Consider the following 22,937-nt stretch of genomic DNA (forward strand, 5'->3'; position numbering starts at 1 on the left):
AGCGTGGGAGGGTGGAAAAATGAACGTAAATAAATAAAGAAGCTTAAAAGAGAGGAAGAAAAGGGAAATAAATCTGACAGCAAAAAGAAAAAGCAAATAGCTATGCTTCAAATGTAAAAGCAAATAATTTTGCGAATATAAAGAGTGAGAAAATGGAAGAAGAATAAAGGAAAAAATGAGACAAATGTGTGAATTCTAGTGCTTTTAATCATTTAGTCTATAGCCATATCTGTGCTGATATTAGACTAATACGTTTGATAGCGCTATTTCTAAAAGAAAACTACAAAAAAATAAGGGAGTATACATAAAGTAAAACGAAATGAATAATATTGCTTACTATAATATTATGAATGTACCTCTAACGTGTATCAAGGAAAATAAGATAAATGATAACTTTGGACCTAGCCACTTAAGTTTCGTTAATTCTCAATTGACTTGAATTTGTAAGAACTGAGGTGCAAGAAACATCGGGTAGTTCGAAATCATCATCCGAGAGACAGCATTCGAACAATTGTGATGTTGATTTTTCGATCATTGACATCGATACTGATGATAACTCGTTCGATGGAATAAACGATGGAGATGGAATAGTTTTATCGATGATAGGGCCTGTAGAAGCACAGGCTTCCAGAAACTGTTTATGAAATTGTACGTAATCCGACGATAACGAAATTTTGTCAGATTTGTTCGAAATATCTTCAATTGGTACTAAATAAGAAGATGTAGGATCGATCGAATTGAACGAGTGATTCGATGACATGGAATACTGGTTATGTTTTATGCTGGACGAATCATTCTCAAAATTAAGAGTTTCACTTTGTATCTGATGTGCCTTCATTGAGGTATCGGTATCTGTAGTATTAGATAAGACAAGAGGAATCTCTTTCGACCTGGTATTTGTAGAAATTGCAGTTTCATAGGTATCGTGTCGTTCCGTTTCATTAGAATTTTTTCCAGAATATATGATGTTCTTTCTGTTGGATACGATATCTTCTACGTATTCATTTTCATTGCTTTTCTGTGTGTGGATATCCTTTTTATTGCCTTTCTGTGTGTCGATATCCTTTTCATTGCTTTTCTGTGTGTTGATGTCATTTTCATTTGTCGTTTTCTTTTCTTCTTGTACAGTGTCTTTGCAATCTTGATGTTTCCAAAGATTTACGAAGCGCCGGATAAGTGAGATCACTTGCTCCTGATGAAACGTTTCAGTCTCTAAAAGCTCGTACAACCTAACTAGAATGCTATAACATGTTCTTTCCCATACACTCGATTTCGCTGTAACTTGATCCGTAACCTACCAGAAATAATCATACGTTTGCACAATAGGAATAATAATAATAGAGAGAGAGAGAGAGAGAGAAAGTAATAGTAATAGGAATAATACGATAGGAATTAACAGACGATAAATACCACTCGTTCAGAACCATATCTTCGTGCCTTTTCCGTAACTGCCTTTGGCAAACCAGATAATTCAGCTAAAAAGATGCCATAATCGTCAGAATATGCTGCCACACCGGATTTTAATCGATGAGTATAAGTTAATCGGTGGGAGCAATTATCAGTTTCCGGTCCTCGAACGTTTGTCGTTTCAAAATGTAGACTGAAATATGATAATTTAAGGTGTTATTTTATGAAAAAGTCAAAGATAGATAATTACATATTTTTAGAGTAAGTAAAGTATGAGAGAGAGAGAGAGAGAGAGAGATTTATCGCTACTAAATCTACATGGAAAAGAATCATACTTTGTCACATTATAATATAGATCTGCTAATTTCGTTAGATAAGAAAAATGAGTTGCAGCAAAAATAAAAGCAGTTGTATTCAAAAGTTTTTCGCATATGGCCCAAGCGATTGAAGCGCCTTCTTCGATAGCAGTACCCTTACACAACTCATCCAAAATGATGAGCGATCTTGCCGTAACACAACGTAAAATATACTGAGCTTCTTTCATCTGCATGATAAAAAATTGATTGTTTAGTGCAATTAGAAAAAATGCATTTGACATTGAAGTAGTACTATTTACTTCGAGAGCAAACGTGGAAGCGTTGCATTCGATATCATCGCGGATAGCTATCTTGCAGAATATGAGGTCTGTAATGCGAAACATCGCTTTCTTGGCTGGTACAAAACAACCAATCTGTGCCATTATATGCAACAAAACAATTTGTTTAAGATAAGTCGACTTGCCACTCATATTAGGTCCAGAAATTACATATAGATTCCGCGGTATCGATGCATTCTGTAACACGAAAGGGAATAAGAAAGGTAATCGTAAGGTAGACATTTCTAGTACTCGGTACATGTGTATGTATATCGAAGTAAAAGAAATTACAACATCATTAGGTATGGGACCATCCAGACTAAAAACATCCATTATTGGATGTCTTGATTCAACTAATTCCAATTTGGATCCAAACAATGGTCTCGTATATGTCTGAAGAGAACTGACTTGAGCAAGGGATGTTATCAGGTCCAGCTCTGCGACATCTGCATTCAATTGGAACATACTGCCAATGTATTCTCGAATATTTTGTAGCAAGTTACCGAGAAGTCTGTTTATAGAAAAATAATGTATTTCATTACGCATATATAACGCATTGAAAATTCATCGCAGATTAACTAGTATAAAAATTCTTTTTCGATCGTTCGATACCTACACGTTACTCATTAAGTGCAATTCCTCACATGCAATTGTACATTGTTGACTCAATGTTACAAGCGCATTGGTAGTCATCGTATACGTTCGTTTATTCTTCCGTACCTAAGCGTTGCATCATCATCCGATTATATTCTCATTATATTATATGTTATCGTTCAAAACTGCTATGTAATAACAATACTTGAAAATATATATTTACCTCTATGAATTCGGATGGTAGATTAAAGTTTTCGGTATTTAAACTTCGCGGCAATATCGCTTGAATATGATAGCCCAGAGAAGCGTTACAGTTTAGAGACAAAGTTAATTTGTGTTTGGATGCCAAATTTTCCACCATAGCTACCGGAAGAAAAGGAACACGAATGGGTCATTTTAAATATAAAGGTCTCTTATTTCTTTTCTTTTTTTAGGACGCGAACATAATTTTATTTACTAACTTTTCATATCATCGATTAATTCGCAATAGGTTTGTCGAGCAACGTCCAACAGATCGCTAATTCCTGCTTTGATAGCAAAGCAACGTTGCATATTCGAAGATGTGTATCCAGTTACCGATCTCGCATCTGGATGTATAGTTTCAACAATCTTTTCTCGCATTAACCGAAATTCGTCTCTTTCCAGTTTCTAAAGGGTAATAAAAAAATAGAGAGGATGACAACGATACACGCACGTACGATGATAAGACACGGTGGGAAATTTACACGAACCTTTTGAATTCTGCGCAAGAGGTCGCTCTCACCAGCTAATAATATCTTCCCAAGTTCGGGTATGACGTCTAATAAATTTTTCAATAATAAAACGTAATTTAAATTGTGCTCTGCATTTTGCACGCTGTTTTCGTGCATAACTGGCATCGTCGATAAAGCCAGAAGTCTATCAGCGCCATAAAGTCGTCGTATGATGGGCTACAAGTTTCAAAATGGGGAAAAAACTGAAGCTGAATAACAGGACGATATGATAAAATCGAATATCAGAAAGAAATAATAAAATTTGGACCTGGATTAACGCACGTAACGAAGAGTTGGATACCAGTTCGGTAACGGCGGCTTGTCGTTCGAGAATCACGAGTTCTTCACAAGGAGGTTGAAGTATGTTCGAGCGTAAAAGTTTCCTACCCATTGGCGTTAAACAACGATCCAAGCTACCTAATAAACTGATATTTCGTCGACCACATTGCGACTGGACTAACTCTAAGCTTTGTGCGCTTTCCAAATCTACGAGTATGGAGTCAATAATATTTTCTATTATATCTTCTACAACTAGTTCTTTCTATCCATACAATCACCATTACCTATCATAGTAGCGTTCGGTGATCCTTGAAATTCGATTTTCATCGATTTTGGAGTGTAAATAATACGTTGAGTGTATTCGACGTATTTCACTAGTGCTGCAGCCGCGGCTAATGCGTAATATCTGTAATCATGCATTAACGTGTATTCGACTTTGAAAACATTAAGACCATGTATCAAATTTATATTGTCGTTATTACGCTTTTTATTATTAGATGCGTAAAAAAGAATGGAGGATGATACATGTACATATATTATGCATAATCACATTATTATCGACCGAAAGTAACGTTTACTTTTGTTTAACGAATAATTCCACCGAGGAGTATTCAGGGTTGCAAAGTGATTTGATTCGTTCCAGTCCGACTGTGTCATTGAAGTGTACACGAGATATTGCGGTTAGCTCTACTTCAGGAAATTTCTCCATTATCGAATTGTAAAGGGCACTTTTTCCCGTGGTACGTTCGCATATCGTGTCTGGCATCAAAACCTACAATATTCAAACCGCTATCATCATTGGTTCGCCCCTCGAACACAGTCGATTACACATAGTATTTCATTCAAAGAATCAATTCAATTAATTTTAGTTGTGAAACCTTTTTAAATCTAATACGGTGATAGATGGAAATATGTATGTATTCAAAAGCACTTACTTCCATTGGATCGAATAAATACAATTTGCTTAACGCGTTAATATAAGTCTGGGCATCGCTGATCTGACAAAGAATCAAATGTGGACATCGGATATTCAACGCGGCCATCCCTACTTCCGATCTCGCATCACCTCGGCCGGTTGTTATGGCTGTTCGATCGAATCATATTATACTTAGTTAATTATTTATATGTATAATTATCCGGAAAGTGAATAAAGAGAAAAAGAAGAGAAAGAACAACTAACCGAGAATTGTACCACCAGAAGCAGACTCGAGCAAGCTCGAACAAGGACCAGTGGTAGTTTTTGTTGCAGATCTAATTGTAACAATGGCCGAATGGCATTATCGATAAGGAACAGCGTATGTGATCATTTGATCACGAACCGTTCAAACCGTTTCATTCGAGGCTTACCTGGAGACGCAATAACGCGATGTACTGGTTAATAAAGAAGATGGCACTGGAGCATTACGAAATTTCGGATTTTTGGAATAGCCGTCCGAAGTGGTAGCTGTTGATTTCCAATTGGTTCTCCTTCGCTTTGTCTTCATATCAAATTTCCTATCTGCAAGGATATACGTACATATCGGAAAGAAAAATGGAAGAAAAATGAAAAATAGGAAAGGATTGATAAAAAAATCGTGCGGAGAAATGATTGGTTATATCGGAGAGGAAATTCTTCTCTGGTTATACGTATTCGCAACAAAATCGCTACGTACGATCTTTCGTTAACGGATGGTTGAATTCTTGCAAGAATCGTGCTTCATGTTGTTTTCTTGGTGCATTTAAAGCTGTTTCAGTTCGTATTACGTTCATATTCCTTGGATCGATCGAAAAATCAAGGTGAAATGTGCAACAACGAGTTTGAAAATGGAAGGCAAATAGATACGTAAGACTGCGCGCGCCATCTACATTCTTTTTGGAGAAAAAATTTGACGATTCCAAAGGTATGTACCGGCTCGGGGCGAGTCGATAATTGTCAGTTGTTTAACTTATTCGCTTCGTTTGGATCGAACACGCGTCAAAACCGCTTCTAAACGCATTTAGCTACGGCTCACCTTACTTCGCTTACTTGCCTCGCCGAATGAGAGGCGGTTTCGTGGGTCAACTTCACATTGTCTGTATATGCATACATCGTTTAAGTTTATGCGGGAGAAGATTGAGAATATCTACTAATTAACAAGTTGAATTGGTTTTTAATTTAGCAATATATAAGATTTATTTACAAATTCGATACCATGTACTCGTAGATAATACATACTTGTTCCAATTCCAGGTATCTCGCATATTCAATAAATAATAGTATCACGATTGTTACGGATTTAAAATAAATATCGCTTTATCGCCGGTCTACAGTTTCATTCGTTACGTACTTACATTCGTGTCTATAAGTATTTACAAGTCTAAGAAAATCTTATAAATCTAAGATTGTCAGGCTCGTAAGCTGCCTTACATGATCTCGCGATCTTATCGATCTATTACATTCAATAATAAAACCACGTTTGATCAAATAAAAGAAATACCACCGTTCGTTCGCGTTCGTGTTAAACGTACAAACAAATCCAGTCTGTATACGGGTATATAATCGATGAAACGAGTAGTACTCGTTCTGGGAAGATGAGCAACGTATATTAGCGAATCGTTGCCATTCTGGAAATACATACGTCTAAAATAGTATAGACAGATGATAAATGTCGATGATATTGACCGACATCACACAGCCGATGTGTATAATCGTATCGTATTCGGTTACACTAATTGCAAGAAGTAGAAAATCTATGGGTTACAACGCTTGTTCCGATATTAATCCGATATTATGTAACGCTATTAAGAGTGGGCAATATACATACGCACCAAATGGTGCCACATACGCGCACCACTTATAGAACATTCAGAATTATAATTTTTAATTACACACTATATAATCTATATACATATACGTTATATGTACAAAAAATTGCACACAATCGCGCTTGGGTTACAAGTACGGTACGTAAATAATTGACACGCTGCGATGTAAAAAAAAGAAACGTCGCGTTTCGGTGCTCGCGATAAGCGAAATATCGACGTTCACGGTAATTTCTTTTCGCTTCGTATTCGCTTCGCTTCTGTTTTTTCTTCGTTGCCCCTTACCTTACGTCGTGTTCGTTACACGTGACTCTCCAGAGGTACTTTAAACACTTTAGAAGTCAAACTAGTATCCGGTAAAGACTGCGGACGAGCGTTAGTCACGTTAAAAACGACGTTGCTCGGGCCACGAAAACTGACCTCGATGAGGAAACTAGTATCGGTAAGACCGATACGACCAGTACTTAAATCCGGAGAACTTGTTCTCAATTGGCTTTTCTTCGGTCTATATTCGTTTCTCACCACTCTCTCAGCCTCGACTTGCAGTTTATTATCCAACCAATGTACTTTGTCGAAATCCTTGGTACCGCCCACAGTGTGCCTGCGCTTGATCGATCGTTCGGGCATACCATTTTTTCGTTTTAATTTCGTCGCACTATCTTTTCTAACGGATTGTCGTCTCTTGCTAATATTACACTCAGTTTTTTCAGTTTTTGTCAGCGACTCCGATCGCTTTAACTTACTGTTCGGAGAATCGGATCTCTCCGAATGCTTGTTCAAACTTTCAGAGCGTTTCAACTTGCCATTGGTCGGGGACGAGAGCCTCTCGACAGAATGTTTGTTCAAACTTTCAGACCTCTTCAACTTGGACGAGGTATTTTCAGATCTCTTATTTAAAGATTCAGATCTTTTCAGCCGCGATCTGACTTCGCAATTTGTCAGACTTTCAAATTTTTCGAGCTTGTTCGAGTAATTCGCCGAATCGACATCGTGTCGAAAATCTTTCACATCGTCGATCGCTTTACCACCATTTTGCGCTAACACCGATGTCTCCTTCTCGTGCCTACAGCATTCTTGCGGTTCGTTCGCAGCTAAACTTGCTTCGTAAACTGTCGTCGTTGCCGTGGTCGTTGTTTCCTTGCTCGATCGTAATTGCTCTTGTTTCGGTTCGACCCTTTTTCGTACGTTAGCGCTTCGATCGTTATCCGGCATATCGGTATTATCCGGTCGATCGACGCTGCTATTCTCTGTTACCGATGAATCCGTATCCTTTTCCGGAGCATCCTGCGCACGAGTAAAACAACCAATGGTATGAGTAAGTGAATGTACCTGCGCATATGTGCTATGGATGCTATACGATTACACTAAATTTTATTCAATTTCATTAATTCGCTTTGACTTGGAGTGTATACTTGCATTTTTTTGACGAACGTATTGATGCTTTTCGATAGATGTTTTATGGAGGCTCGGATCCCGATAGGTTTCAATCGAGCATGATTGAGGACAAGCTGTTTTGTGTTCTTCTTTCTCTTCTCGTAACCCTCCTCCTCCTCCTCCTCCTCCTCCTCGTTGATTTCGCAAGTTTTGCGAGTCTCGCGTTATCGCAGCGTCCTCGTCGCTGAGAGACAGATTCTCCGTAGCGGATCCACGAATCGTTTGATTCGACGAGTTTACCAGGGACTTCCATTTACGATCGAACGTGGTCGTCAAGCTGGTCAGCAAATCGCTACCTGCAATTCAATCGATTCGCTTTAATAGAAACACGTCCATCTTACCGATCACCGTGATACCTGTATATTAAATCGGAAGCGAACGGTTCAACGAGAAACACACACAAAGCATCGAACGATGGTCGTGATTGTCCTCGACCGCAAAATAAAATTATGGTCGTTCGCGTAACAGCAAACAACGAGCGTGATAACGAGCTTGAGCCGTTCGTTAGGAAGGTATTGTTATGTGGATGAAACAGCAACTACGAGTCACAATTTGCGTAAACTGCATTTCTATCGTCGTTCTTGCTACGCGGTATTACTGCCAGCAACTGATAACGATTGGTCAGTATCAAAAACTGTCGCATATCCGTTTAACCCTTCGCTACTCTCATCTTGATATTCTTAATCTTCAATTTCTGTTACCCCTCGGCATGTCGCGTCGAATACAATTAAACCACGATGATACCTCGATCGATTAGCATATCTTAATTGAAGCGAAGAGCAGACGCAACAAAAGTACGACACGTAGGGAAACATGGGGAAAGAACGAGAGGAAATGAAGGGAGAAAGGATGTAAAACAAAGGAGAAGGAAAGGAAAACACAAATAACGTTGAATATTATCATCTTGCCATCTTCGGTGTGTATAGAAATCAAAGAAACAAATGAAAAGGATATCGTGCAGCGATGAGAAAGCATCGAATAACAGAAAATGCCGTTTCTTTCTTCTCCCAGTAGCGACAATCTAGAACTTGGAAACATTAGGAAAAACAAAAAAAGAAAAAAAAAAAGAGAAAGGGAGCAATAATCGTAGTACGTATAGAGATTTTGATCGATAAGAAGTATCTTTATCGAAAGCAAAGGATAATAGACAGACAGCCAGACGGATAGACAAACAGCCAGCCATCGCGATAACCAACGGAGCGTTCGAATGACGGAGATGTCATGAGCGAAAGAGACAGAGACAAAGCGATAAAGATAAATAAAAGTCGGAGTAGGAGGACAGATGTTTCGTTAACGTGCGTTTAGCAGAAATAAAGAGTGTAAAGCCATTCGTGTGAGCGAGTCACAACCATAGTCGAGCAGTTTACGACTTGGTATTCCTATTGGCAGACGAAGTAATTTACCTCGAAGGAACCTGTTTATAGTCTTGGAAGACAATCCGGCCCCTGAGCCCGAAGACACCCCTCGCGGTGGTGACTGCTCGACGGGCTCGATAGGCTCCGAGAATTCGGAGGGCTCCGAGGCCGGTGATACTCCCGAGGAGGATGCGATGGGTGTCGATGATCGTTGCACAACATCGATGTCGGCTGCGTCTGACACTGACACTGGCCCTGGCACTCGCATTCGCCCTGGCATCGGCATCGACATTGGCATTGGCATTGGCATTGGCATTGACATCGGCATTGATATTGGCATTGACATTGGTATTGACATCGGCATGGACATTGGCATTGACGATGGGCCCGGTGTCTTCGTGGCGGAACCAGAGGGGCTTGCGGTACCATGTAGGTGAGACGATATGTACCACCAGAAACCGGGATTTGCCGTTTGCCTAAGAGTGTTCAACGCATTCGCATCGTCATAATCGACACCCCATCGAGAACATGTACTAACAGCTTCTGGCAGTGACAAACGAGCAAACCATCGAACGAACACGAAAGCGAGGAGTCTGCCCCTGCCCCTCTTCCACACTTTTACACCCTCTCGGCTTCTTTCCTTCATCTTCCAATCGATTACAGATCGATCTACCTCTAATATACCTTCCTCCATAGAATCTATTTCCTCTTTACTTTTCTTTCATTTGACACCACCTTCTCGTTTCGCTGTTTTCTTCTCTACTCTTTCAGTTCGTATCGGACTATCGCGTATTCGCGTATTCGCGACTTTTCACTCGGCTTTACACGTCTCTTCTTTCGTATTTAATATTCCTGATTGAACTCGCGCAAACACGCACGCATGCACGCACGCACACACGCACAAACAAACAAACACACGTACACGCATACATTGTAAATAGGATTTTATCGTGTTCCAGAAAGACGAAAAAATAGAAAGGGAAATATAGAAAACTATAAAGATACTTTGTACATTTAAGATATTGCACGGTCACATCTAATTACAGATACTATAGTAGGTAATACACCGAGAGTTTAGGTGAGACTCGTTCGAAGAACGAGCAGGAGGCAGTTTCAACGCCAAGATCAAAAGCGAACAATTCAGCGAGCAAGCGATCAAGCTGCGGTACCCGACGAATAGTCCTGTTTCTTTTTCTTTTTTTTTTTTTTATTTTTGTTCTTTCGACATTGTCGTCTTTAGTACGTTACATGCAGATGCGAAGAAAAAGCTTTGAAGGTAAATAGCCGATCGCGTGTTTTAAAATCATCGAATCTGATTCGAGAAAAACAAAATATAAGTTTGATAATCACAGTGTGCACGTTGAAACTTATCTCAATAGCGCACAACCGATTAATCGATCAAGCTTAATCAACTTGACATTCGATATTCATAGAGATAGAGCTAGTTATACATATTAGCATGCACGAAACGAAAAAAATAAAAAACAATTTCGTAGCAAGGTGCTTTCGATCTACATAAAATGCAATGTGCCATCGTTGCCCGGTTGTATCGTCGGCTTTTCGCGAAAATATTATAATATTGAACAAGAGCTAGTAATGGAAAAAAGAAAGAGGGAAAGAAGAGAAACAACAACCTCGAAATGTCTGTAGAAAGATATAAAGTTAAAGAAAATAACCGTATGCATCTATCGTGCAATATCGGACGGTTACTCGTAAAGATCTGTTAAAGAGTAGAAAGAACAAATAAAGAGTACCTAGAAAGCTTTTTGTTAATGGTCAGAATCTTCTGAGTCCATTGTAGAAAACAAGATCCAGCTACACTCACCAAGAGCGTCGGAGAAGCAACGTTAGATAGAGAAAAATATAAAGAGAATAAATACATAGGTAGGATGAGAGTTAACGTTTCGTGATAATCGTCAGTGTCGGAACACTTGACAACATTGATATCGCGCACGTATCGCTCATTCGTTTCTTTCGACTAGTTCGTATTTCGATAATTGAGAATAATTAAGGAGGATCAACCAACAACAAAATATACACCCAGGAGATTCAAAGACAAGCTTCACACTATAGCTTTCAGTTTAGGTTCCAGTTTAGAAAAATAAAACAAGGATATGGACACAATACGAATATCACAGGAAAATAGTTGATATATCGATACTAACCATCGTCCGAGACATCACTGGAAAGGGGTTTCCGTTGTTGATTGGTCGGTGAGAGCGACGACTGAGAAATGTTGTGTGTTTCGTGCAGAGAATCCAAACTGCCATAACGAATTGGTGGTAGCGTCGTAGATTTTTCCAGTGACTGCTACAAATTTCAAGAACCCAGTAATAATGGTAAAATAACAGGTGTCTTGTTATATTCGCAAATATTTGTTCTTTCAATTGTAATCGAACTGCTTACCTCTGAATCGGTTTTCAATTTCTTTATAATAGTGTTCGAGACGTTCTCCGAGGGCAGAATCGTAGCAGGTTCGTCTGCGAGTTGCGACACCCGTCTAACGGGCGTGGGTTGTTGCTGCACAGCTATCGATAAAGACGGCATTCGAGCAGTCGATCGGGAACCGATATCGAGGAAAGATTTATCGGCAAGCCTGTCGTTAAAACTAGAAAGTCTTGTCGTGGATGAAAGATAAGTAGTAGGTGTTGTCACGGTTGTGTCTACTATACTGTCGAGCAGATCGTCGTTTTCCATTTCACGTTTAGCCAATTGCCATTCCATCTCGATTCTTCGTCTCTCTTCTTCTCTCCTTTCAGCTTCGCGTCTTTGTCGATTCCGATCCCTCTGTAACATTGCCTTTGTTTCCTGTTCAAATCTTCGTATACGTTCTTGAGTAGACGCGCTCAATCCAGCATACGTTCTTATCGTAACCTCGTCATTGCTTTGTTTGGTGTCGTTCGAAGCGCTGGAAAGCGTCGAACTTGCATCGAAGCAGCTCAGGCCAGTCTCGCTAGAGAGTCGGGAAGACTCTGAAGCCGACGAGACGGCCGAGCGATGAGTCGGTTGAATTGATGGAACCGACTCTACCATACGATTTAAATATCTGTTCGATTTCTCCGAAGAAACATCATCGTGACTGTTTAACGTGCAATCACGGTTATTAATTGTGCAATCAGCTATGACATCGGAACCACCGATACTTGAGCTAGTAATGGCAGCCTGATCAAGCGTCGGTGACCGGTCGCAACGATCGATGGAACGATTCGACTGACTCTGACTTTCGTGCATTAAAACGATCTCACTGACCGAACATTGCCTCTCGTTCAATGCCATACTTCGCCGATTTTGAAGGTTTTCTGCTTCTTGTTTCATCCTCAGCTAAATATGAAACAAACGCGATATTGCAACAGTTAGAATGCGTTAATATGCGTTAGTCTACGTAAGTGTACGTTAACGTAAATCGTAACAAATCGTAACAAATCGTCACCATTACGTTGTGGAAATTAATTAAATCAAATATAAGTACGTGTACAGTCAAACATTTATATCTCTCACATAAAACCAAACCTTATCGACTTCGTGAGTTTCGTTATCCGTCTCGTCTTGACATTTCCTTCTTCTTTGTATTTTTCGATTAGCAGCGGATATAATAGATGATACAATGTCCTTAGCAGATGCCATTTCGCGTCCTATTTCGTTCATACAAAATTTAAAACGACATTAAAGTATAGAAATATGAAAAATGTATCGTTGCAACGCAGAATCAAATATATCGAAGAATAACAATCAAAAGTGGACCATTTATAAATCGTACCTTCGACTTTCTGAATGTTGTTCAACAAGAGATTATGATTATTACTCGACGTTGTAGTCTCGATCTCGCTAGTGTCAGCTGGAAGACTGAGATTCACGCTCAGTCGACTTAAATCGTCCAAATCATCATCCGAAAAGAACCAATCGACCTATAACCAGGTGTTTAATCATCAATATTCCAGTCAAAAAGTGCTTCTCTTTCGTCGTTTCATCCTTGTTTATATGAACAGAACTAAAAATATCATAGATTAGGTACATACGTTGTTTAATAAGCTTTCAACAATTCGACACTGATGCGACATATCAGTAACCATAGTAACCATATTGTCTCTGGAACCACTGGCTCTAACTAACGTAGGACCAAACACAATGGCCAAATTCTTTGCCTCCATCTTATTAACCTCGCTATGTTCGACTATTCTTTTCAAATGAAACATCAAATACTTGAGAGTTTCAAAGTGATGTTCCGGAAGATCCCTGAGCAACTTCCTTATCGTTGTCATTCTTCTTTGAGGATCCTCGACTTTATCGGCATCGATAAACATAGGGTATAATTCTGCGGTGAGTAGTGAATCTGGGAGCTGTCGAAAGAACGACTTCAAAAGAGAAGATATTACGTTTACATCGCTCCATCTAGGATCCTAGAAGCAGCAAGATAAACCGAATGATCAGTAATGTAATAATAGAATAATCGTTCTGCATGACGATGTAATATTTTTACCTGAAGATTGATATTTTCGAATCCTTTGTTCACGCTGTCAGTTAAATGTGAAATAGCGGCAGTGTTACCGGGTACTCTATAAATACCGACCACTTCGAGACCCCTCGCTTCGACGATGCTCGTGCACATTTCAACGATCAATGGCACGTATTCCGAGAAAGATGACTATTCGAGAACGAAAAAATTTAGTTTAGTCAATTAGAATATGAGTTTAGTAAGAAAGTTTGTCGTTAACCGAAGAAAATACGAGTAATAAAATAATAGAGAGAGATTAAAGCAATTACCGGTGGGCAAAGTTCAAGCGGTACTTTGAAGGTAGCACCCTCTGGTGGTAATTGCGTTGTTGGTGAAGAAGGAGATCCCGTTTGTCCGTGCATTCTCCGCAATTGTTTTGCGACTCTACCCTTCCATGTCTTGGTCTTTGGAGAAACCAAACTATCGATCGTTTGACTCGGTTTTCGAGTCTTGTTTATCGGTGATTGTCCAGTCGGAGATCTGTTCCTAAACGAAGTTAATTTCTTGATGCCTTTATGTCCTGGAAGGGGGCTTAATCGCTGACCACCACTACTACTACCAGTCGACATTGTCATTGGACTAGCATTCGTGGTTGTTTGACACGTTGAAGAACTGCTGGTGGGACCTGGAGTTTGCGGGACAGCTTGTTGCTTCAAAGTACTATTATGAGCAATTTCCTAAAATACAAAACAAAACAAAACTAACGCTTGAGTGACTTGTTACACAGGTTACAGTTTAATAAATGAGGATTACAGGTTGTAACATCTTAACTTACGGACGGTTTTTCAGCAGCAGCATGTTCATGTAGAGCTCGTAGCCAAAGCGCCATAGACGCTGCGTCTTCGGTCTGTAGCAAAACTTCTGCGTTCGGATTTGCTAACCGTAATACGTGTTTACGTTTCGTATAATCCTCCGCGATATCTACAAGAGAACATCTCACATCTACGCTTTGAGCTACATTTTCGCCGTCGCAGGATAACGAAGGACTCTAAAAAAAATCAAAAACAAATGTATACATATATTACATTTATATAAAAATTTATATCAGAGAGAAAAGTAAAGCCAAAAGTCTATCCCAAGCGGATAGGCAAGGACTGTATATAGTAAATAATAATAATATACAAATTTTATAGATCGTAATCTTAAATTTGATCAACTTGAAAATACATATTGCTTTTTGAATACCTGATTTTGACGATCCTTATAAAAGAAGAGAATCGGTCCGCGAAGAACACCCCATAGCTGTTTCCATGATCGATCGGAAGATCGCTGAAATTTAATAAAACGTAAGAAACGACATGATTAAATGCATCTGGTTACATAGATCACAATCAGTGAACCTGTATATACATAATATGTATATCATTACCTTGCCATCAAGTACAGTAAATTTGACATGTAAAGGTCCCTCTCGTTCCACTTGTCCGATGTCTTTTATAATGCCAGTCGCTGCTTCCCGGCCAGTACAAATAGAATTGCCGCTGAAAAAGTCCAGTGTACTTTCTTTAATACGATAACTATTGTCATACATTTGTCTAATTGATCAAGAAATTTCGTGATCAATTCTTTTTCCATATTAATCGTACACGATAAGACTAGCGAAAAGAGCGAAAAGAGCGAAAGGGACGATAACAATGAAAAGAGCAAAAGGAGCGAATGCATTTGGACAATTCGGCGACGCGATTCTCTTTTCCTTCATCTTTCGTTACCAACACTATCGATCATAGAATTCTATTTCCAACCAACAATATGTACCAGCTACAAACACAAATACAGCGAAGGTATAGGATGAAATTAATACGCGTTTCTACAAACACGAATGATTAGTGATTAGTGATTACTGTTGTTAGAAACGAAGCAGTTAAATCGAGCGATAAGTGTATTAATATGTTGCGCTCAATCGCAACCGGTAACGAGGAAATATACCATGTATTTAGGACACGTTTATAACGAAAACGCGGTAAAAGACAAGACGGTTGCGAAAACAGAATACACCATCTTTGTAATTTTCTCAACATGTACAGTGCAGAATTGAAAAGAAAACGAGCGGAAAGAATGCGGACATCCGATTGATCGTAATACGTTAGGTCCACCTTAATCTCATACACATGCGACGTATTACTCTAAAATTTGTATTGTCTAATGAGGGAAATTAGCAGACTATCCCTCTTGCCCTTGTGCCATCCCGATAGTCTTCTTTCCAGTTCTGCATAGTACTATCCTCACCGATTAATATTTTTGTTTAAACTCGTCGATTGAGTCACTTCCTCGAAGATGCGACGCAGCGATGCTATATCGTTTGGAAGTAGCGGTAGCCGCCATCTCTTATGAATGCTGAAAATATGGACGGAGGCAGAACTTGATGTACACTCGCGAATGATCAACTACGATATACTACGACAGGCAAGTGATCCACACCCCAAACATCATAGAAAGACGCTATACCCCGTACACGACAGAGAGAAGGAAAAAGAAACATAGGTGGATAGACCTAAAGAAAAAAGCTTCTATGTATGGTGGCAGCGATCTCCTCAACTTACCTTCTAGAAGTATGGGTAATAGGCTCGGAGTCGCTTAGTTCCAAATCACTGTCGACATGAATTCGTTCGCCCCAAGTTGCTTTCAAGTAGGACACCCTTCTTGTGGCACGATCTTCGTCTGCTAAAGAAAACAAACGAAGACAAATTTCTTTGGTGAGCAGGTTGATTCGTTAAACTTATCGATACTTGATACTTATACAAATATAAACATAGATACAAATACATACCAATCTGCGTATTCTTTTGCCGCCTGAATACAACTTCGTTATTGTGCATATCATTATCCGATGGCAATACACCTTTGAATCAGCCAAAATCATTAATTAATTATACCTCTTTTAATCGATTATTTCGAATTAAGATGATGTAACTTCGTCGGATTTACGAAAGGAAAAGAAAATAAAATAACACGAAAAAAACTAACCAGATTCGGCTTTGATGATTTGCGCGTAACCATCCTGTTGTTGTCTTCTAGACCCTTTCTCGACAATTTTCTCCTTTCCATCGCATATATTAGTTGCATCAACGTAAACGCTATTGTCATTTCCGTTCGTATCTCGCTTTCGTTCGGTATCGTCCTGTCGTTGAAACCAGTGAAGTCTAACGGTATTTAACAAATTGCTCGTACTAGTAGATTCCCATGATTCAGCGCTGTTGCTACGAATCCTCGGCCGTACTGTTTCCCCGTCTGTGATTCTCGTATTGGGTGTCTCTATATAAATCATGCGAAAATAACAAAACACTAGAGTACTTTTGAAATCGAACCAATGTCTCAAGTTATTAGTAAGTTTTTAATATCATGGCGTCGAACGTACAAAAACGTGTATGTATGCCTACGAAACAAGTAAACCTCGTGCTTGGCCAGAGCAATGTAGTAGCACAACATTAAAAGCTGTGCGACGGACACTGGAACGGTACAAAAACAATAGAGAGAGAGATAGAGGGAGAGAGAGAGAGAGAGGAAGGAAGGATGTGCGTATGTATGGAAGTAAGACTGATAAAAGGGCGGAGAAGGATTAAAGAGATGGGTGAATCAGTAAATTAGTGAATAAGTGAGAAAAGAGAAATACACCGGCACAAACACAACATTTAACTAAATCGACTCTCTCTTCTACCTTCTAACGTGTTATAGTTGCCCGGCGGTTCACAGTGGATGTGTTTGCTGCCTACAGGTATTATTCTGTTGCCTTTTAATCCGCTACCTAGATATTCACAGTAGTATATTAAGAATGTACAATAATCAAAGAATCAGGTCATTTTATTCGTAATCCCACGATAAACGTATCTTTCGATTAGCAAAACAGAAAGAAGGAAGAAACAAATGCGAAAACTTACCACTATCCAATGATTTGGTTTCCCTGGTTGGCACAGGTGGTATTCTTCTCGGTTCTTGAGCTTCGGCTTTCGATTCAAATTCCCTTCTTCTAACGGCAACGTTCGGCACGCTATGCTTAGTCGATAATCTCGACAGCTCGCTTTTGTAGAGGCTGATTCGATCACCAGTCGGTTCATCGTCGTCGCTTAATAATCGCCCTGACTCGAACTGTTTCGCTCGCTTCGATACGATTTGAAGTCCTTGCGGTAGTATCGGAAATTTATCATTTACTTTCTTTTCAGGTCCAGGAGACGAAGGCAGAGAAGAAGTACCATTTTTCGTATCTATCGATTGCCGTTCACCGGGTAAAGTGCCAGCGCTTGCGATATTTTCGTGTATTCTCGTCAGGGTTCCAACAAAAATGTTCGATTTAGCGATGTTTCGTTGCAATTGTTGCTGATGTTTATCGATGATTCCTACGCTGTCGTCGATCAGCTGTCGAGGTGAATCTTGATCTTGACACAGCGGTGTCGGCATCGAGCTTCGTGCGGGACAAACCCAAGACTGTCTTGTTCTTGGCGACAAGCTGGGAATCATACTGACTGATCTGCGTTGCCTGTGTCCACTTCTCTCCGGAGAACGAAGACGCGGTCGTTGATTGGTTTCAGGATTATGAGCAGTTTCACCGAAATATCTTTGCAAGATATCGTCCTCTTTGGAGACCACGAGAAGTCGTAGCCAGGGGCCCGCCTGCTGGATACGTTGAACTACTTTCGCGTATTGCTCACCGCGCGTTGGTCTTCCGTCGACGGAAACGACCCTGTCCCCTGTACGTAATCCTGCTTCGGCTGCTGGCGAATTCCCACGTACCTGTTTCACGAATATCGTATCCATCGGCTCGTCTATCCTCGTTCGTTCGTGTCCTGGTAGCATCTAATGGAAATTCATTTTCTATGAAAGGCGAGAACCTGTCGAATTGAGTGACAATTTTAAACGAATACTCACGCAACAGGACTCCGGTGGGTAAACGATAAAATGACGGAGGGTAAAGCCAAAACCATTTTCTCCGCGGCGCAACAATAACGTTCTTGGACCTCTGGGTGGCGAATCGTATCGTTGAACGCCTCCCGTTGTTGCTATCGCACTAGCGATTGTTCCGACACCACCACCTGATCCTGTTGGAAGCGTCGATACTGGAGGCGGTGACGAACCGTGTTCTATCTAAAAGAAATTCTATTCTTTCTCTTCTTTCTTCAACCTTGAACTTGAGACGAATCCTGTCCGCACACATAGGCATATATGCCATTTTTAACGATTTTACTTTAGTTTGTTTCCAAGATATTGAAACGATCGAGCGCTACGATCCCCTTTTCAAACCCCGCTGCTTGCTCTTTCTCCCCCTTTATAGACGTGTGTTCCGGTATCGGTGGATAACAAGAAAGAAAAGAGAAGAAAGGTGCAGAAAAATACAGAAGGCGGGAGAAATGAACAGCAAAAGAGGAATATCGCGCCTTACCGATCAACTGGTGCAATTATAAGAACAAGGCATTAGCGTTGATGTTGCTTGTTGCGACAAAACCTTTTTTTTTTTTTTTTTATTATAAAGTAACAACGACGAACAATGCGAGAGCAAGGCATAATCGAAAGAAAAAGGAAGAATCGGCGAAGCAAAAAAAGGAAAAAGAAATAGAAACGCGTATCGAAAAGAAAAACACGGTAGAAAGTAAGGACAGGCGTAAGGAGTTGCTAATTTAAAAACATTAAGACATGTTAAATGGCAGGAAAAGTTAATGAGCGTGAAAGCATGAAGTAAAAGATGTCGATGGTGAAGAAGCGCTTGGAAAAGCGCTCGGTGACTCGATCCTTTCAATTTCTTCCCTTCCCACCCTCGCGCTATGTCTGGAAAGTGCGCGTTTCCCAGCTTCGCTCACTAAAATAAACCGAATCGAAGTTTGGCACGATCGTTTGGTATTACGTACCGTGTGCGCCTGCCTAACCAACCGTTGGGAATTATTTCGGTCCTCAGCCATTGTGCCGTTTCCTGAAAACAACCGATAATTTAGCGTCATTGTACATTCGTATTACCAAAGTATCTTAAGTTGGCAAAGTGAAAAACATTGGGAATACTATTTGCCACAAGTAATCGAGAATTCAATCGTATTCGATTCTACGTCGTAATATTTATAGAACAAGTGCTTTTCGACGATTTCGCCGCATATTTACAATGTACGAAAGTTGTCTTATCAGTCGTATGCTTTTCGTTCCTAAAGTGTACTATACATATTGGAATTAACGTACACACGTATATGTACATACCTCTACGTATATACGCGCGCGCACATAGCACGGCTGAGCAGCGAGCCATTCTACTTTCTCTGTAACGCGACATACTTTCTTGATATAATTTACTCAGGTCGGAATAATAATTCCGAAAAAAAAAAAAAAAAAAGAAAGAAAGAAAGAAATATCTTTCGTTGTCCCGCTTGATTTACTTATCCTGCATGACACGAGAAAAAGGAAAACTCGTTCGAATAATTCGTTACGTCGATTTAACTCGATTATCTTGTAATTCTATAGCACAGCGAGGTTAACTACAAAATGTAATACACATAAAACTTTAAAGACAAAAATAACGGTGTTTATATAACATAAAATAACAGATTTTTCGATCTCAGCAGGAGTTAAAATAACAAATCGTATAACCTATTTTACATATGTAGAACGATCAAACACGTCCAATGTTTTTAAACGGCTTGATTTTCTCTTTATCCTACCACTGAACCTTATCGTATTTTAGAACGCCGCAGATATCATCGTTTCGTCGGCCATCGAGATTAACCGAAAACATCGCATAGTTTTACGTATAGAAGATAGAAATTTGCTCATTGCGGTAGCCAATATGAAAGATTCTGCTGTCCTCTTCTGTTTTTCTATTCATATTGGATACGTGTTTTTTGCGCGTTCAGAATACATTTCTCTCGCTAGCGTTTACATCTACATTAAATTATAGTATAGGGTAAACGTTCTTTTTCCTTTTAATCTTGTCCTTTCGAATAGAATCGACTATGAGTGTACGAATTATTTGCTCATTTTTTGAATTATGCCGGCCGATTCGCAGCCCCGATAAACGAACGAAACGGTTCGACATTGTTTAATATTTACGATCGCGATTATTATGATAAGCGTACGATAAGAAACTAAGAATACATTCGGCTGTTTTCTCTGAAGTTACGTTATTTTGCTGTATTAACGAAAACATATATATACAGTACACGGTTGTCCTAATTCTTCAACAAAGTTTACATAGTACTGGTTCAATAAGTTTTTCAAACAACTATAAAGTGTTTCCTTAAAGAGTACCCAACTTCGTTTGAATTTCTATCCGTCTTTTAAGAAACGAACACAATTTCCGTGAATATGACACAAATGCCAATCAACTTTTTTAGGCGACCGTATAAAATATAAAATGATGGATAAATGAAGTAGCGTATATTATTGAAAGCAACGCATGATATTGCATATGTTTGAAAAATAAAACTGAAGGAAAGCAGGAAAGCAGAAAAGGAGAGGTGTACGGTGTACCTGAGTGTGGCGTACACGCGCGAGCGCACGAAAGAGTGAGAAAGAGAGAGAGAGAGAGAGAGGAGAGGGAGAAAGGGAAAGAGAGAGAAAGAGAGAGAAATGTAGCTACTACTAATACCTACATAGTACATCAAGTACACACCTTAAGTAGGAAGTGTCGTGCATCGAGTGTTCGCTGCGCCCTTGCCGTTACTCCCTCGTTTTCCCTGATACAGGGATAAATCAATTAGGGATATCCCTTTGACTTTTTTCTTCTCTCTTAAAAAGTCCATCCACACCAACTATACGCGGACGAATCGAAAAAAGAGACTTCGGTCAATGTGCTTCTACGAAGATGCTCGCCATAAAAGATGTGTCGGCGGCAGACGATCTTCGTTTTCCAAGACATAATCTTCTTTGTGATAAACGTTTTGTCACAATTACCTTTTATATCAATGTATTTTCAAACGGACACATGGTCGTAAACAGACAATATACGTATACGTACAGCAGATACATAATTATAAATGAGCGATACACGTATCCGTATGATCACTTTAGGATAACAATTACCGATCTTCTTCTCTTATTTTATATTTCGGAATAAACAGTCGACCGTCTTCCATAAATGCACCTCATGTCAATCGAATCGACGCTTCGATTCACTCGTTTGCTATAAATTAATCGAACGAATCTGTACAAACCATATCCGCTAATCTTATTTTCAATTCTCGTTAAATGCAATGATATATCGAATTACTTTAATATATTTGTAGGGCCTTGGTACGAAAGTAATAACGTCCACGACACAGTACGATACTACACGGCACGGCACAGTAATATGGCGACCTAAGAGAATCGAGCACAGTGACGATAGTAAAGTTCGCAAAGGTAGACGTCATTGGAAATTGAGAAAAAGTAAGCTCAAGAATATACTTTGCGATTTCTTGCACAATTTGCAAGTAATTTAATTTCGAGCCATTGTGAAAAAAATGTCACGAAACACTACTTTTGTGCCCGCCATTATTCTAACCGTCTTCCTCTACTTTTAACATTTTCTTTCTTTCATATTCTTTCCTTTTCTTTCCACCGTGAGCCATCCTCACTGCCCCACTAGTACGTAATACCGCTCACTCAGCGTTAGTTAACTCCCTTCTCTATCGTGCAATCCTCGTTTATCTCCTTATTTTTTTAACGTATACCTCCACGATCTCTGCGAACGACATCTATACGTTAAAGGTATTTGTACAGTGCTATACCGATAGTTAATAAAGATGCTGCCTATAACACTGTTCAACAAAAAGATATTTATTTTCTATTCTGCAATATCCACTGGGTTATCCTTATAGAGTTGCTCGCCCTAAACACAAATCTGGAAGCATTGCTCTATCATCGTCAATTTTCAAAAGACACGAACTTCTGTATAAAATAAAAACATACAATTTTGAGCGAAAGTAAAGTACAGTTACGTAAAATTTAGAAATGTTACAAGTTTTAAATTAGTTTTAGAATGTTTTGAATGTTTCAAATTAGTTTTAGTTTTGAATGATTGTAAATGAACATCAAACTTTTAAAAACGCCAGAGTGCGTAGTATTTACGTATTGTTATCACACTTTTATGATTTTGCTCCATAGTATTGGATTCTATAGATATGTCTAAAAAAGAACGGTGCTCATCTCTGCCTGATTTACAAGAACAAGAAATTTATCGTCTTCCATGTTCATTTTCCACGAGTCAAGTTTTTATTAACGAGATCTATGTATGATAAGTAATCATCGTGAAATGTACGACC

At 39.3% G+C, this 22,937-nt stretch overlaps 2 protein-coding genes across 11 annotated transcripts; both read right to left on the reverse strand.

Moving 5' to 3' along the window:
- Positions 1 to 119: 119 nt before the first annotated feature.
- Positions 120 to 5,183, reverse strand: LOC117214012 (mutS protein homolog 4-like). Its single transcript, XM_033459803.1, has 14 exons — positions 4,847 to 5,183; positions 4,602 to 4,750; positions 4,245 to 4,438; positions 3,951 to 4,072; positions 3,656 to 3,873; positions 3,367 to 3,564; positions 3,097 to 3,283; positions 2,859 to 2,998; positions 2,658 to 2,761; positions 2,333 to 2,552; positions 2,024 to 2,239; positions 1,743 to 1,951; positions 1,411 to 1,600; positions 120 to 1,294 (listed from the first exon to the last, which is right to left on the reverse strand). The coding sequence occupies exons 2-14, from the start codon at positions 4,707 to 4,709 to the stop codon at positions 410 to 412; spliced, it is 2,991 nt and encodes a 996-aa protein (XP_033315694.1). The 5' UTR covers positions 4,710 to 4,750; positions 4,847 to 5,183; the 3' UTR covers positions 120 to 409.
- Positions 5,184 to 5,775: 592 nt separating this feature from the next.
- LOC117213914 lies at positions 5,776 to 22,328 on the reverse strand. 10 transcript variants are annotated; one of them, XM_033459613.1, is made up of 24 exons: positions 21,905 to 22,328; positions 21,308 to 21,817; positions 19,563 to 19,624; positions 18,589 to 18,804; positions 17,604 to 18,516; positions 17,384 to 17,470; positions 16,693 to 16,980; positions 16,496 to 16,567; positions 16,269 to 16,389; positions 15,955 to 16,062; positions 15,098 to 15,209; positions 14,914 to 14,997; positions 14,504 to 14,716; positions 13,998 to 14,405; positions 13,714 to 13,878; positions 13,253 to 13,633; positions 12,994 to 13,141; positions 12,747 to 12,868; positions 11,643 to 12,557; positions 11,402 to 11,546; positions 10,991 to 11,051; positions 9,285 to 9,712; positions 7,864 to 8,177; positions 5,776 to 7,731 (listed from the first exon to the last, which is right to left on the reverse strand). In XM_033459613.1, exons 3-24 carry the CDS (start codon positions 19,611 to 19,613, stop codon positions 6,748 to 6,750), a joined length of 6,336 nt encoding a protein of 2,111 aa, XP_033315504.1. In that variant the 5' UTR covers positions 19,614 to 19,624; positions 21,308 to 21,817; positions 21,905 to 22,328; the 3' UTR covers positions 5,776 to 6,747. The 10 variants fall into 10 exon arrangements, with proteins under 10 accessions (XP_033315504.1, XP_033315503.1, XP_033315505.1 ...); XM_033459612.1 differs by having other exon boundaries at positions 21,308 to 21,559; positions 21,653 to 22,328; XM_033459614.1 differs by having other exon boundaries at positions 16,269 to 16,386; positions 21,308 to 22,328.
- Between the last annotated feature and the right edge of the window lie 609 nt (positions 22,329 to 22,937).

This window comes from Bombus bifarius, unplaced genomic scaffold, assembly GCF_011952205.1.
Source record: "Bombus bifarius isolate JDL3187 unplaced genomic scaffold, Bbif_JDL3187 scf7180000009145, whole genome shotgun sequence".
Lineage (NCBI taxonomy): Eukaryota > Metazoa > Arthropoda > Insecta > Hymenoptera > Apidae > Bombus > Bombus bifarius.

Bases quoted from the DNA above. Each gene is read 5' to 3' on its own strand.
- LOC117213914 (XM_033459613.1), bottom strand. From the start codon at position 19,613: ATGGCTGAGGACCGAAATAATTCCCAACGGTTGGTTAGGCAGGCGCAC. The intron at 18,517-18,588 runs GTGAGTATTCGT...AATTTCCATTAG, and splicing joins ACCCACCGGAGTCCTGTTGC to ATGCTACCAGGACACGAACG. The intron at 11,547-11,642 runs GTAAGCAGTTCG...TGAAATTTGTAG, and splicing joins AATTGAAAACCGATTCAGAG to CAGTCACTGGAAAAATCTAC.
- LOC117214012 (XM_033459803.1), bottom strand. From the start codon at position 4,709: ATGGCCGCGTTGAATATCCGATGTCCACATTTGATTCTTTGTCAGATC. The intron at 2,553-2,657 runs GTAGGTATCGAA...TTCTATAAACAG, and splicing joins TTGCACTTAATGAGTAACGT to ACTTCTCGGTAACTTGCTAC. The intron at 1,952-2,023 runs GTAAATAGTACT...TTTATCATGCAG, and splicing joins CTTCCACGTTTGCTCTCGAA to ATGAAAGAAGCTCAGTATAT.